Genomic DNA, 13,338 nt, shown 5'->3' with positions numbered 1-13,338 from the left:
GGGTCACATACAGACAGAGACAGGAGAATTTATAATGGGGAATAAGGAAATGGCAGAGAAATTAAACAAATATTTTGTGTCTGTCTTCACAGAAGACACAAAAAACCTCCCAGAAATATTAGAGAACCAAGGGTCCAGCGAGAATGAGGAACTGAAGGAAATAAGTATTAGTAAAAAAATAGTACTGAAGAAATTAATGGGACTGAAAGTTGATCAGTCCCATGGACCTGATGATCTACATTCCAGGGTTTTGAAAGAGGTGGCTAAAGAGATAGTGGATGCATTGGTTGTCATCTTCCAAAATTCTATAGATTCTGGAATGGTTCCTGCAGATTGGAGGGTAGCAAATATAACCCCACTATTTAAGAAAGGAGGGAGAGAGAAAACAGGGAACTACAGACCTGTTAGCCTGACATCAGTAGTAAGGAAAATGCTAGAATCTATTATAAAGGATGTGATAACAGGACACTTAGAAAATTATAATAGGATCTGGCAGAGTCAAGATGGATTTATGAAAGGGAAATCATATTTGACAAACCTATTGGAGTTCTTTGAGGATGTAACTAGTAGAATAGATAAGGGGAACCAGTGGATGTGGTGTATTTGGATTTTCAGAATGCTTTCGATAAGGTCCTACACAGGAGGTTGGTGAACAAAGTTAGATCACATGGAATTGGGGGCAATATACTGGCATGGATTGAGAATTGATTAACAGACAGAAAACAGAGAGTAGGAATAAACAGGTCTTTTTCAGGTTGGCAGACTGTGACTAGTGGGGTACCGCAGGGATCGGTGCTTGGGCCCCAGCTATTCACAATCTATCTCATTGATTTGGATGAGGGGACCAAATGTGATATTTCCAAGTTTGCTGATAACACAAAACTGGGTGGGAATGTGAGTTGTGAGGAGGATGCAAGAGGCTTCAAAGGGATATAGACAGGCTAAGTGAGTGGGCAAGAACATGGCAGATGGAATATAATGTGGAAAAATGTGAAGTAATCCACTTTGGTAGGAAAAATAGAAATGCAGAGTATTTTTTAAAAGGTAAGAGATTGGGAAATGTTGATGTTCAAAGGGACCTGGGTCTCCTTGTACATGAGTCACTGAAAGCAAACATGTAGGTGCAGTAAGCAATTAGGAAGGCAAATGGTATTTATTACAAGAGGATTTGAGTACAGGAGTAAAGTTGTCTTACTGCAATTATATAGGGCCTTGGTGAGACCACACCTGGAGTATTGTGTACAATTTTGGTCTCCTTACCGAAGAAAGGATATACTTGCCAGAGAGGGAGTGCAACAAAGGTTCACCAGACTGATTCCTGGGATGGCAGGATTGTTGTATGAGGAGAGGTTGAGTAGACTAGGCTTGTATTCTCTAGAATTTAGAAGAATGAGAGGTGATCTCATTGAAACATAGAAAATTCTTACAGGGCTCGACAGGGTAGATGCAAGGAGGATGTTTCCCCTGGCTGGGGAATCTAGAACCAGGAGTCACAGTCTCAGAATAAAGAGTAGGCCATTTAGGACTGAGTTGAGGAGAAATTGCTTCACTCAGAGGGTGGTGAATCTTTGGAATTCTCTACCCCAGAGGGCTGTGGAGGCTCAGTCATTGAGTACATTCAAAATAGAGATCGATAGATTTCTAGATATTAAAGGCATCAAGGGATATGGGGATGGTGCAGGAAAATGGCGTTGAGGTAGAAGATCAGCCATGATCTTGTTGAATGGCGGAGCAGGCTCGAGGGGCCGGGTGGCTTACTCCTGCTCCTATTTCTTATGTTCTTATGTGGGTTTGAACCCTTGCTAGGTAGACAGCAGTTACCTCCTGTCATGATGAGCAGCACAACTCGCCATAAAATGCATGTCTATTATCACTACCCTTCTGACTGCAATGGATACATACCATGCCCTATTGAATGATGGCTACAGATGGAGGTGCAGAGCTTCAACACCAGCTGCTTGCCTCACTGTAAGCCAATCATGGTAGCCACTGAAACCTAGACATATGGATGTCTTGTTCTTGCCCTCCAGGTAATCCATTCTAGCAGCTGTTATCCCTCAGGCTTGCCTTATCATCTATGAAAAGGACATCTGTCTCTCTGAGTGAGATTGCCAATTAGGGCACTTTTATACCTTAGGAATTGCACACGTTGTAAGTCCTCAAACTCATTTCACTTGCGAACCTTATAGTTAGCACACAGACGATACCTTTAATCAGTCTGGACCAAATTCTAATCCCAAAATGAAAGGCCAGTGCCTAACCCGCTATACCATTCGTTCTCTCAACTGAGAACATTGATAATCCATTAACTAGTTTTTGATTTTTTCCCAAGTTTTTGGTCGAACACATGAATGACTGTAGGAGTGGCAACATGGTAGATCTACATGGAAAAGGAATTACAAAGATACAGAAACTTGAAAGGGTAAGCATTCACTATTCCATTACTATACTTTGCTCTTCATAAAAACTGTTTGAAGTCATGAAAAAAGTGTGAACTCTTTCTGAATAGTGTTCACAGTTTAGTGCTTCTATTTTTGTAAGATTTTCATCCCTCATAGGCCAAACTTTTTCCAGGATAAGTCTTCAACAGTCCATAGAGTAAACAATGGACACAATCCATTTTGTTAAACATTAAATTATTTTTCCCACTTGCCATAGTCCACTCAGTGGGACTAATTGTATAGCTCTTTCAGCTGGCACAGGCAAGATGGGCCAAATGGCCTCCTTCTGTGCTGTATGATTCTATATCAATCTTGCTAGGTGGTGGGGGAGGGGCAAAGAAGTGGAGAAGGAGAGGGAAAGGTTGTTCATTGAGGAAAAAACATTCTCTAAGTCAGACCAGCTTACCCTGGCAATGAAAACAATGGGAGCCTCATTCTCCCCTGTGAATGCAATTTTTATCCAAGACCATAAATAAATAAGAGCAATGAAGGTGAGAAGCTGGATCTGCTAAAGCATGGCTAAATTGAAATGGCAAAATTGATCACTTTCCTTTTCTAATTCTTAGTAAGAAAATGTGCATATTGAATTTAGATCATGAGACTAGAATGGTGCTACAAAATTGCCTGTATATATTGGTACTGACCCACCCACTGCATAATGGCATGCTGCAAAAATCTTCCACCAATGTTCATAGAAGTAGGCAAGTCAGTTAGTTTGTGTACTACAGAAGCCCATTTTGGCACAGACACAAGCGAGCAATGTGCCACAGTAATAAAATTTACCAGGTCTAGACACGGAGGGCATGCCGCTCAACTTAGCATAGTTTACTGTATGTAGGAAGAGTGAAGGAATATTCCAGGATAAAGCATCCCCAGAATTATCTTGATTTTTAATGCTATTCTATGTCAAATTTGGTAAATTTAAAAAAAATTTAAAAATTACAAAATGAAACTTGCCGTGGTTTCCTCCCCTACCCCCCACCCTACCCTCCACTTGCTGCTTTGCTATATTTGACCACTTTTTTTAGCAAGCAACTGTAAACACATCAAACTATTGATGCCCTTTATGCAGGAGTATACCTATAAAGTTTTGAGATGCCTGCTTATTTTAGCTAACATAATGGGGACTGGAAGCAGGCTGTTGTAAACCAATTATTAATCTGCTCAAAGTGCAAAATTTTACATCTAATTTTAACAAATCTTATTCAGGTAAAGAAATTTACCTTTACTCTTATGCAAAGGATGCAGTTAATTCAGAAAGCCTCCAATTTATTTCAATGTAGTTGCCTGGAGTAAAGATTTTGGACTTTTCCTGTAATTCCATAGAAGAAATTGAGAATTTGGAGAATAATTGTGAAATTACAGAACTCAAACTATACGGTAACAACATCAGACAAATCAAGAATCTAGACAGGTTAGTGCTGATGAAGATTGCTTGGCTGACACAATTATGTAAATCGTATGATACTCAATGATAATGCTGCAGTGGAATCTATAATTGGGTTAGTTGCACTTCTCTGCTTAAACATTCAACCTGTGCTGCTGTGACAAATTTTCTTTCACCCGTCCGTGAGCAACTCTCAACCCACGTCCGACCCAGATCTGTCGATAAATTGGAGGTGGGGTGTGGGCAGAAAATCTAGCCCTAAGTGTCCTGGACCGAGAGATGGAGGAAAAAAATATTTTAAAAGAATCTTTGAAACACACTTTGTATCATAGCTTTGTAGCATTGCTACGTTTTCCCACTCCTATCTCTTTGATTAGCCTGCCAAATAACAGTTTAGTTAGTGCATTCCTCATTTGAAATGCACGGCAGTCCTTGAGACAAGTGTACAAGCCAAGAAATCAGCAAGCAGACATACTGTTGTGCAGTGCAACAGGCACCCACCCACCTAGTGCAGAGTACTTCCATATTAGTGTGGAGTTCTTCCATATTCTGAACCCTTTGAGGCATTTTTTTTGTGTTTCAGAGAAACGGTACTTTCCAATGCATTTTCTAATTCCCCCCCACTTTAATAAAGTACTCAACTAATTAATGGACCAGTTGGAGGTTTTTGTCCACCATTATTGGTTAACTCAATTAAACTTTCACATACAGAATAATAATCAGGAAACGTAAGTTCACTCTATTGAATTCTTAATTCAATGCCCGTTAAGCTGTCAGAAGATATAAGGAGTAATTCTGCACTCCTAGTAGGGAAGGTGCGCTTTAAGGGAGCAGGCATTATAGATAGAGCTACAATGTTGTAGCCCCGATTCTCTACCCAGGCTCCCTGTGAGTGGAGCTTTCTGCTAGGACCTCTGGATCGTAGGATAATACCTGTACTGTAATAACTTTTAAATAGTTTTTAAATGAGTGCTGTAAACATTCAGTTACACATGACTGAATACGTGATGAGTAAAACTTTCTCTTAAATCAGAAACATTTGCTCTGTACTCATTGTGTATAACTAAATATGATCTGAATGCTTTTTTTTGTTTCTGAAATGAATTTTTCCCCATCTCTCCTGAAGGTATTATGGTACAGTTCCACAGGCATCCTCCAGATGGCTGTTACTCATATGTGAGCTTGGACAATGTCAGCAGACTATTTAACTATGGGATGCTTTGCAGCTGAGCATGATCTGGTCCTCCACCTGAAGCCCACAGATCAGATGAAAACAGGGTCAGGCTCAGCTACACTGCCACTGAATGCACTTTACAGCAATTAGCACTGGATAGGGTTCAGGAGCAGGCAAGCTAATGATTTTGTTTTTTTGTTTCTTCAGTCCAGGGTTAGTGATGTCAAGTATCCCTGCTGTCATGGCAGCTGCAATCAACTAAATCAGTACACTGGGAAATAAACTTGGTGGTTTTTGTGTGTATTGCTTAGTGCCATGCCAGTTGGTGCCTTGACCCACTAGGTCACAGGGAGCTCTCCATTAAATACTGGTGTCATGCTTACAGCACAGGCTGCCTGTAGTCATCGCCTGTAGATTATATTGCAGGATTCTATAATTTTCATGATGTACTAAATTACAGATACTTATGCATAGTAATAGTATGAAAGCACGTAAATCTGGGAAAATCTACAATACAATTTATAATATACAAACATATATACCACAAAATACTTAATGGGGCCATAAGCCTTCCTGTCAGTTTCTTTCTCCAAATCAGTCTCTCTGCTGCAATGAAAGTGAACGGTATGCATCATGAGAAATATAAACTGGAGTGTTCGGGTGGAGTGGTTATTATTATTATTAGGAAACGTAGGTGAAGGGCCACAGTCCATACAGCAGCACACAACCAAGTAGTAGAAGAAAAGATAAGGTAAATCAAGAAATACCCAGTCTGGGCTATATGTGACTCCAATCCCACACCAATGCAGTTGACTCTTAACTGCCCTCTGAAGTGGCCTAACAAACCACTCAGTTGTATCAAACTGCTACCAGCGGTTCAAGAAGATGGCCCACCACCACAACTCAGGGCAATTGGGGATGGACAATAAATTCCAGTCTTGCCAATGATGCCCATTTCCCAAGAATGAACAAAGAAAATATCAAGAAATACTGATTAAGTGATGCCAAGCTTGGATTTTAAAAGCTTGCACATTGTAGGAGGAAAGGAGGACTTGAGAAGAAGAGGAGTTTCTGAGAAAATAAGGATTTCCAGTCTTGAATTCTTGGGAAAGAACGCCATGAGACTTGATTTCAACAGAATGGGGATGCATGGCAATATAGGCTTTATAATTTCTGTGATTTACTATGGATATCGGATTTAAACAGATCAATTTTAATGTGAACTGGTCTTCATTACCTCATCTTTTATTTATAGGTTGCAAGAACTCCAAATTCTCCAGTTGCAGTACAATCGTATCACAAGCCTAAGTAAGTGAGACTTCCCATAAATTTTCGGGGTTAGGAGGGAGGGGGAAAGAGAGGACGGTTGGCACAACTTCTAAATTAAAATTACATTTTCAGCTACGAGTGTAGCCCAAGATATGCAGTGGATATTCATTTTGCTCAGTAAAGTAGTGAAATTTGGACTGCATCAATTCCATAAACTTAAAGGCCTTAGCCCCAATTACGGGGGGAGGGATTCAAGGCTTCAGCTAGTCACTTCCAGAAAGGCAAGAGACAGCTCAGGTAACTTGTAATAATCCTCATTAAAACTAAATTTTTAAAAAACAATATTTGAAACCACACTATCCACACTATATCAATTGAATACACAGTGGAGACCCATGAAATATTCACTTTATTCAAAGAGCGAGAAAAACCCTATAGATTCAGGATACTCTATGTGTATCTAATGTTGTATACAGTACTCATTTCACGAATACTAATAGGTTATATAACCGTAGCCTGTTCATTCGTGAAATAGGAGGTCAAGTATTTCCACTTATCTACAGTCCCAAAGGTAGGGGAGTCTATAACAAGGGGGCATAGATTTAAGGTGAGAGGGGAGAGATACAAAAGGGTCCAGAGGGGCAATTTTTTCACTCAAAGGGTGGTGAGTGTCTGGAACGAGCTGCCAGAGGCAGTAGTAGAGGCGGGTACAATTTTGTCTTTTAAAAAGCATTTGGACAGTTACATGGGTAAGATGGGTATAGAGGGATATGGGCCAAGTGCAGGAAATTGGGACTAGCTTAGTGGTATAAACTGGGCGACATGGACATGTTGGGCCGAAGGGCCTGTTTCCATGTTGTAACTTCTATGATTCTATGATTCTATGAAATCTTGCTGTCCCTGTGACCTATTTTAATGTTAAAATCTTTTCCATGAGTCTACTCTTTTTACCCATTCTTTAGCTGATAAAATGAGCAGTATCAGTGCCCTTTCTGAATGAATTGTGGGGAGGTGCACAACAATGGTTGTAGTTTACCTGCCTTTCTGTTGGCATAGCCAACATCAGGAGCTCACAGACATGACACCCCGTGTCTGCAGTCAGGCATGTTTCTTCGGGGCAAAAATTCCATGAGTCACCCCTGAGGCAAGCTCGGAGCACATTTTGGCAAATTGTACGTTTGCGGCTATTGATTTTCCATCCATTAAGGTCTGTAAGAAATAACAGTGCTGCTGATTCATCCATATGCACACTTTTTGTTTTAAAATCCATTTATTTGTGAAATAATATCATACAATAATGTTACAAGAATCCATACATACCAAATAGTTTCCCATAGACCCTTGTGAAGAGAGAATACAAATGTCCTGCTCTGCATGTCGGTGCTTGAAGGAGCTGGGGTGACAAAACCTGCGTGACATCCACCAGTCCAGGGAATTAGTGTTTTCCTCATCCAGTTTCCTCCCCATCTCTTCTGAAGGTGCTAGCTTATGCAGCAGTATGGTTCCGCGGGCATGGGAAGCCCTCCGGCTTCTCATTCAAGTGACCATTATTTATGTATGAGCCCAAGCAGCAAGTGTCAGCGAGCTGCGCGCGTCACAGCTGAGCCCATTCTTGTCCTCACACAACATCCGCATCACAGCAGGCAACATTGGATAGCAATCAGGAATGGAAACTAGCTGATTTTTAAATTTTTTATTTCTTCCTCTCTATAGTCCTGACATGTTGATGCTATTTGTAATGTCCCAAGGTGCCAGCTGTGGCTCAGTGGTAACACTATCGCTTCTGAGTCAGGTGGGTTCAAGTCCCACTCCAGAGACTACAGCACAAAATCTAGGCTGACACTCCAGTGCAGTACTGAGGGAGTGCTGCACTGTCTGAGGTGCCGGCTTTCAGAAGAGATGTTAAACCAAGGACCCATCTGCCTTCTCAGGTGGACGTAAAAGATCCGTGGCACTATTTCAAAGAAGAGCAGGGGAGTTCTCCCTGGTTCCCTGGCCAATATTTATCCCTCAACCAATATCATTAAATCAGATTATCTGGCCATTATCACATTGCTGTTTGTGGGACCTTGCTGTGGGCAAATTGGCTGTCGCGTTTCCTACATTACAACAGTGACTACACTTCAAAAAGTATTTCATTGGCTGTAAAGCGCTTTGGGACATCCTGTTGTCATGAAAGGCGCTATATAAATACAAGTCTTTCTTTCTTTTAACTAAGAAACTAAAATCAACTGACTCAGTGCGGACCAGGGTTCAAAACGTGCAACCTTCCTGGTGTGTCTGGTTCATCACCACACCAGGCAGCTCATTTACTTCCTGGTGTGTCTGGTTCAGCACCACACCAGGCAGCTCATTTACTTCCTGGTGTGTCTGGTTCAGCACCACACCAGGCAGCTCATTTACTTCCTGGTGTGTCTGGTTCAGCACCACACCAGGCAGCTCATTTACTTCCTGGTGTGTCTGGTTCAGCACCACACCAGGCAGCTCATTTACTTGTTAAGCTATTGAGGGAGCCCTGATGAGCACTTTTATGGGTGCAAACATTACTGGTTAGATTAAACCCATGGTTGACTGCAGCATGGGATCAAATGTAAAACTTTAGTTGTTAACCTTTCTCTGTAATGTTCAGGGAAAGGTCTGCTCAAGCTCCGGAAATTGCAGCGATTGAGGCTGGACAATAACCTGCTGATCTGTGTGGAATCACGGGAGTTTTCGGGACTATCGCAACTGACGTCTCTGGATATCAGCCATAACCAGCTAACTGACATCACTGTAAGGATGACTACAACAGTTACAGGGGTCGGAAAAAATGGTGCAATGGACACATCCCCTTCTCTGAATTGCTTTTGATAATCAGTTCAGTACATTAACTGACCTTCAGAGGCCTAATTGGAATTTTCAAGAGGGTTGCAAGCTTAATAATGTGTTGCAAGTACATCTTAAGAAACTTATTCTTGATATGTAAAAAAACTGACCACAATTAGTTTGTATAACTCATTACACTGTCTCCTACTCTAACTCATTCTTTCTTCCCAAGGATCTCCCTCAGTCTTCCCTTTCCTTCTATAATCTATAGGCTTTTAAAGCATAAGATTGGTGTTACCTAACCATGACTTCTTTTCAACCTCGACACCAAGTTCACAAATTTCCTTTTATTAGTAACTTGCTCAAATCCTTCTCACCTTCGAAAATAATAAAGCTTTTGCTCTAGCCCAAAAATTTGGAAAGATCAGTGAAACCCTTTTGAAGTTATTTTATGTTCTTGTTTTGGAATGAGTGTGCGGAGTGTTGGAGGCCTGTTCAGTAGGGAGAAGGATTCAATGAGCACAATTTAACTATCTGTGCAGGTGATCCTGGCTTCTTTTTGCCTGACTTTCTATGTTCCTCGGTTCTCCCTTCATGATTTTTTAAATTTGTTTTTCTTCCACTTTGTCTCCAGCTATTTATTGTCTGTCCATTTCCAGACATCTGATTGGTCTGTGATAACTACATGGCTGTTAATGGCCTGACGTGATTACATTGGACTAGTCCTCTAACCACCACCCCCCACCCCACTCCAGGTCCATTCCTGTCTGGGCAGCCTCAGTGTGGTACCATCTGTACAGTCTTTCACTCCTCAGCCCACTTCCAGTCTCCCCTTCTGCCCAGGTGGTCCCATTGCCTGTATTACAGTAAGGCAGTGATGACGGGTCCCTCTCAGCTCTTTGCCTGGCCCTGGTACATGTTGGCTGCTGGTTGTTTTTCCCATCCCTGGTTTCCACTAAGAGCCTTGGCTTCCCTACTCCCTTTCAGGCAGCAATCCTAGGATTCAGGGCCAAACCCCCTCCTGCTGCGGCCCAGCCATCTGCTGCTGTCCAGCCCCATAGCCCAGCCTTCTGCTGCTACCCAGCCCCATGGCCCAGCCTTCTGCTGCTGCCCAGCCCCTTGGCCCAGCCTTCTGCTGCTGCCCAGCCCCTTGGCCCAGCATCCTGCTGCAGCCCAGCGACCTGCTGCTGCCCAGCCTCCGGCTGCTGTCCGGCCCCATGGCTCAGCCTCCTGCTGCTGCCCAGCCCCATGGACCAATCTCCTGCTGCTGCCCAGCCCCTTGGCCCAACCTCCTGCTGCTTCTTTTAAGCTTCGGGACATGTGACATAAGTTTTGAGGCTATCAGAAGGCTGCAGCTCTGGTCTGGCTCCAGGCATGTGTGGGAAATGAGAGGGATAGGAGAGAATTAGGGCCATACAGAAAGAAAAAAACATGTTGGGAACAAGAGAGCAATTCATATTGAGAGAAGGGAGGGACAACGTATGAGAGGCATAGATAGCAAGAATTCACCTTTCTTATCACTCCCTATTTGAGTCCTTCCAATTTGGTTTCCATTCTGCCCATGCCGCTAAGACGAGCCTGGTCATAGTTATCAATGTCATGCTGCGCAACTGAAACTCAATGTCCCTCCTTGATCTTAGTATCACCTTTGATACTATTGACCACTCCACCCTTAGACGCCACCTCTTTCTGTGATCAATCTATAAGGCATTGCCCTTTCATGGTTCCACCATTATCTGCCCCAATGCAATCACTATATCTTCTCAAAAATGATTTTCCCTTTGTACTCATACAGTTACCTCCAGCATGCTCCAGGGATCCCTCCTTAACCTCCTTCTATTCGTCATCTACACCCAACCCCTCGGCAACATCATCTGTTGGCACAGAGTCAGTTTCCAGATGAAGCCAAGCTCTGCTTCGCTGCTGCTATCATTGACTACATGGCTGTTGCTACATTTTCCAACTGCCTAGCCTGGATAAGTTGTGTATTCCTCAGTTCAATTATGGTAAAACTGAAACCAGTGTTTTTTTTGGCTACTACCAACTGTGTGGCTCTGGCCTGGACTCCTCCAACAACCTCTGGGCTGCACCTCGGGCTAAATCCAATGGGTGCACAGCCTTGGCATCCTGCTTGGTCTTGAGTTGAGCTTTCAACCCCACACCTGATCATTCACCAAGATCGCATGCTTTTACCAAGATCGTACTAGTCCAACTCCAGAATAAACCCACCTTTATTCTTTTATCTATTTCCCTGTCTTTTCTCCCCCCTCACCTGCTGAGATCCTAATCTACATCTTCATCCCTTTCCTGATTGATCCTTCCAATACTTTCCTTGCTGGCCTGCCAACCATACCCACAGAGCTCTGTGGCCCAAGTTCATCACTCCCTTCCTTGCTGAGGTCCCTGAAATGGAAAAATGTTCTGTTGTTCAGCACTGACATCATCACCTAGAATCATAGAATCGCAGAATGATTACAGCACGGAAGGAGGCCATTTGGCCCATCGAGTCCGTGCCGGCTCTCTGCAAGAGCAATCCAGCTAGTCCCACTCCCTCGCCCTTTCCTTGTAGCCCTGCAACCTTGGCGACTTCCCCCAGATAAACTTAATTTAAATAAATTGTGGTAATCAGAAAGGATATTAAAGTTCAGGAAAATATTTGTAATTAAGGATGAGACCCATTTCTTGGACTTTTAGAAAATACTAGAAATTTCTGGGTTGGTTTTGACTGAGTCAGGATGGGAAGAAAAGTTAGTCTGTAACCTTCATAACATAAACTGGCATGTTGTAGAAGTGGGGTTTAACTGAATAGCAGCCTGAGGTGTAGTAACTGCATTATCTCTTTATCCAGGCAGTGAATGGGTTGCCTTGCCTCGAGGAGCTGCTCGCATCCCACAACAAGTTGTGTGGGGTTGTTGATCTCAGCAGATGTAATAAGGTCAGTCTCGCACAAAATGCTGAAAAATCCTGCTGAGTATTTGCTGCATCTTTAACAGTTACAGAAATAGCATTGATGTTTTCTTTTTTCCGTGGAGTGTGGCTTTTGTAGAATTGAACTGAGAATTTTGATGACAGCATCTTTCTCGTTGCCTGTGATTTTTGAATCCTATGTTGTTGGTGAAAGTGAACTGGTTTGCGAGCACTTTCCTCCAGTAATAGATTTTCCAGAGTTGTTAAAGTGGTTTTATTGCCACTTAAATTGTGAAGTTGGTGTGAATCCAGCTGCGAATTGTACGAACCCCACCAGTTTCCCAGGCCAGGACCTATGCCCTCATTGATTTGTATAGTAGATCAGCAGTCTGTAATTTTTGACCATCTAATCGATATGATTTGGAGCCAAAGAGCACGGCAAATCAATGAACTCGGACTCTGTCACTTTGTGGACCCAGAAGACTTTCAGAAGACAGCCAGGGTAGAGCAAGAAATTTCTGTTTTATAATAAGGGTCACGAGGGACGTGTATTGCAGTTAAAGGTACAATTATGACTAAGACATATGAATGAAATATAGTAAGAGGCATATACTTAAATGTACTGCTGAACATACAAGTAGTTTAAAAAAAAAACTTACTTGGCTGTTATAGTTTAAATTGGCAGACACTACAATTTGTGAATTAAATATTGTAAGACTCAAATACTTGAATGTTAAACATGATGGTTGAATTGTTTTTTTGTTAAATTTCATCTTCTCATTTAATAAATAGTCATGCATACAAATTAATAATTTGGTCATGTGGTAAATTAGCCTTGTTTGCTTTTTCCTCTTACTGCCATGTTCACAGGCCAAACTAGCCTGGAACATTTAGGTAAGGAGGGCAAGATGAAGATGTAAGCAAAAATGAAGCAAACTGAGAGAAAATTTTATCAGGCCATAAAAATCAAATAGTACAGTTTATTGAAAGAGAGACTGTTGAGATTGTGGGTCTAGATGAAGTTGGGCATGCTGACCGATGACCTCATATGTACTATATTAAATGTATATACATTAAATGTACATATTAGGTTATATCTATGTTCCTGATAAGCGTGTTTCGCTACAAATAAAATGCCATCTACTTTCTTCACAGAACATGGCGAAACCAGTGCTCTTTAGCGGGACACTGAACAACGCCATTCACTACACACTGACGTTAAGCAGCGACCCACACATAAATACCTCATGGACATTATTTAGTGATGTGGATGAGGCCGAACACAATGCATGTCGAGCAGCCAATACATCATGGCTGGAGATCATTCCGTGTGGAGAGTAACCTGGGGAAACTCT

The 13,338-nt window shown here is 42.1% G+C and overlaps 1 protein-coding gene across 1 annotated transcript in view; it reads left to right on the top strand.

The window, feature by feature from the left end:
• The window catches only part of LOC137341255 (protein phosphatase 1 regulatory subunit 7-like), a 57,478-nt gene that overhangs the window by 12,818 nt on the left and 31,322 nt on the right, over positions 1-13,338 (top strand). Inside the window, exons 3-7 of the mRNA XM_068004346.1 lie at positions 2,333-2,422; positions 3,725-3,855; positions 6,258-6,310; positions 8,901-9,043; positions 11,925-12,011. Coding sequence (XP_067860447.1) covers positions 2,333-2,422; positions 3,725-3,855; positions 6,258-6,310; positions 8,901-9,043; positions 11,925-12,011 — 504 coding nt within the window. The remainder of the gene's footprint in view (positions 1-2,332; positions 2,423-3,724; positions 3,856-6,257; positions 6,311-8,900; positions 9,044-11,924; positions 12,012-13,338) is intronic.

Source organism: Heptranchias perlo, chromosome 23 (assembly GCF_035084215.1).
Source record: "Heptranchias perlo isolate sHepPer1 chromosome 23, sHepPer1.hap1, whole genome shotgun sequence".
Taxonomy (NCBI): domain Eukaryota; kingdom Metazoa; phylum Chordata; class Chondrichthyes; order Hexanchiformes; family Hexanchidae; genus Heptranchias; species Heptranchias perlo.
The sequence above is the reverse complement of the archived record's forward strand: the minus strand, read 5'-3'. Positions and strand labels throughout refer to the sequence as shown.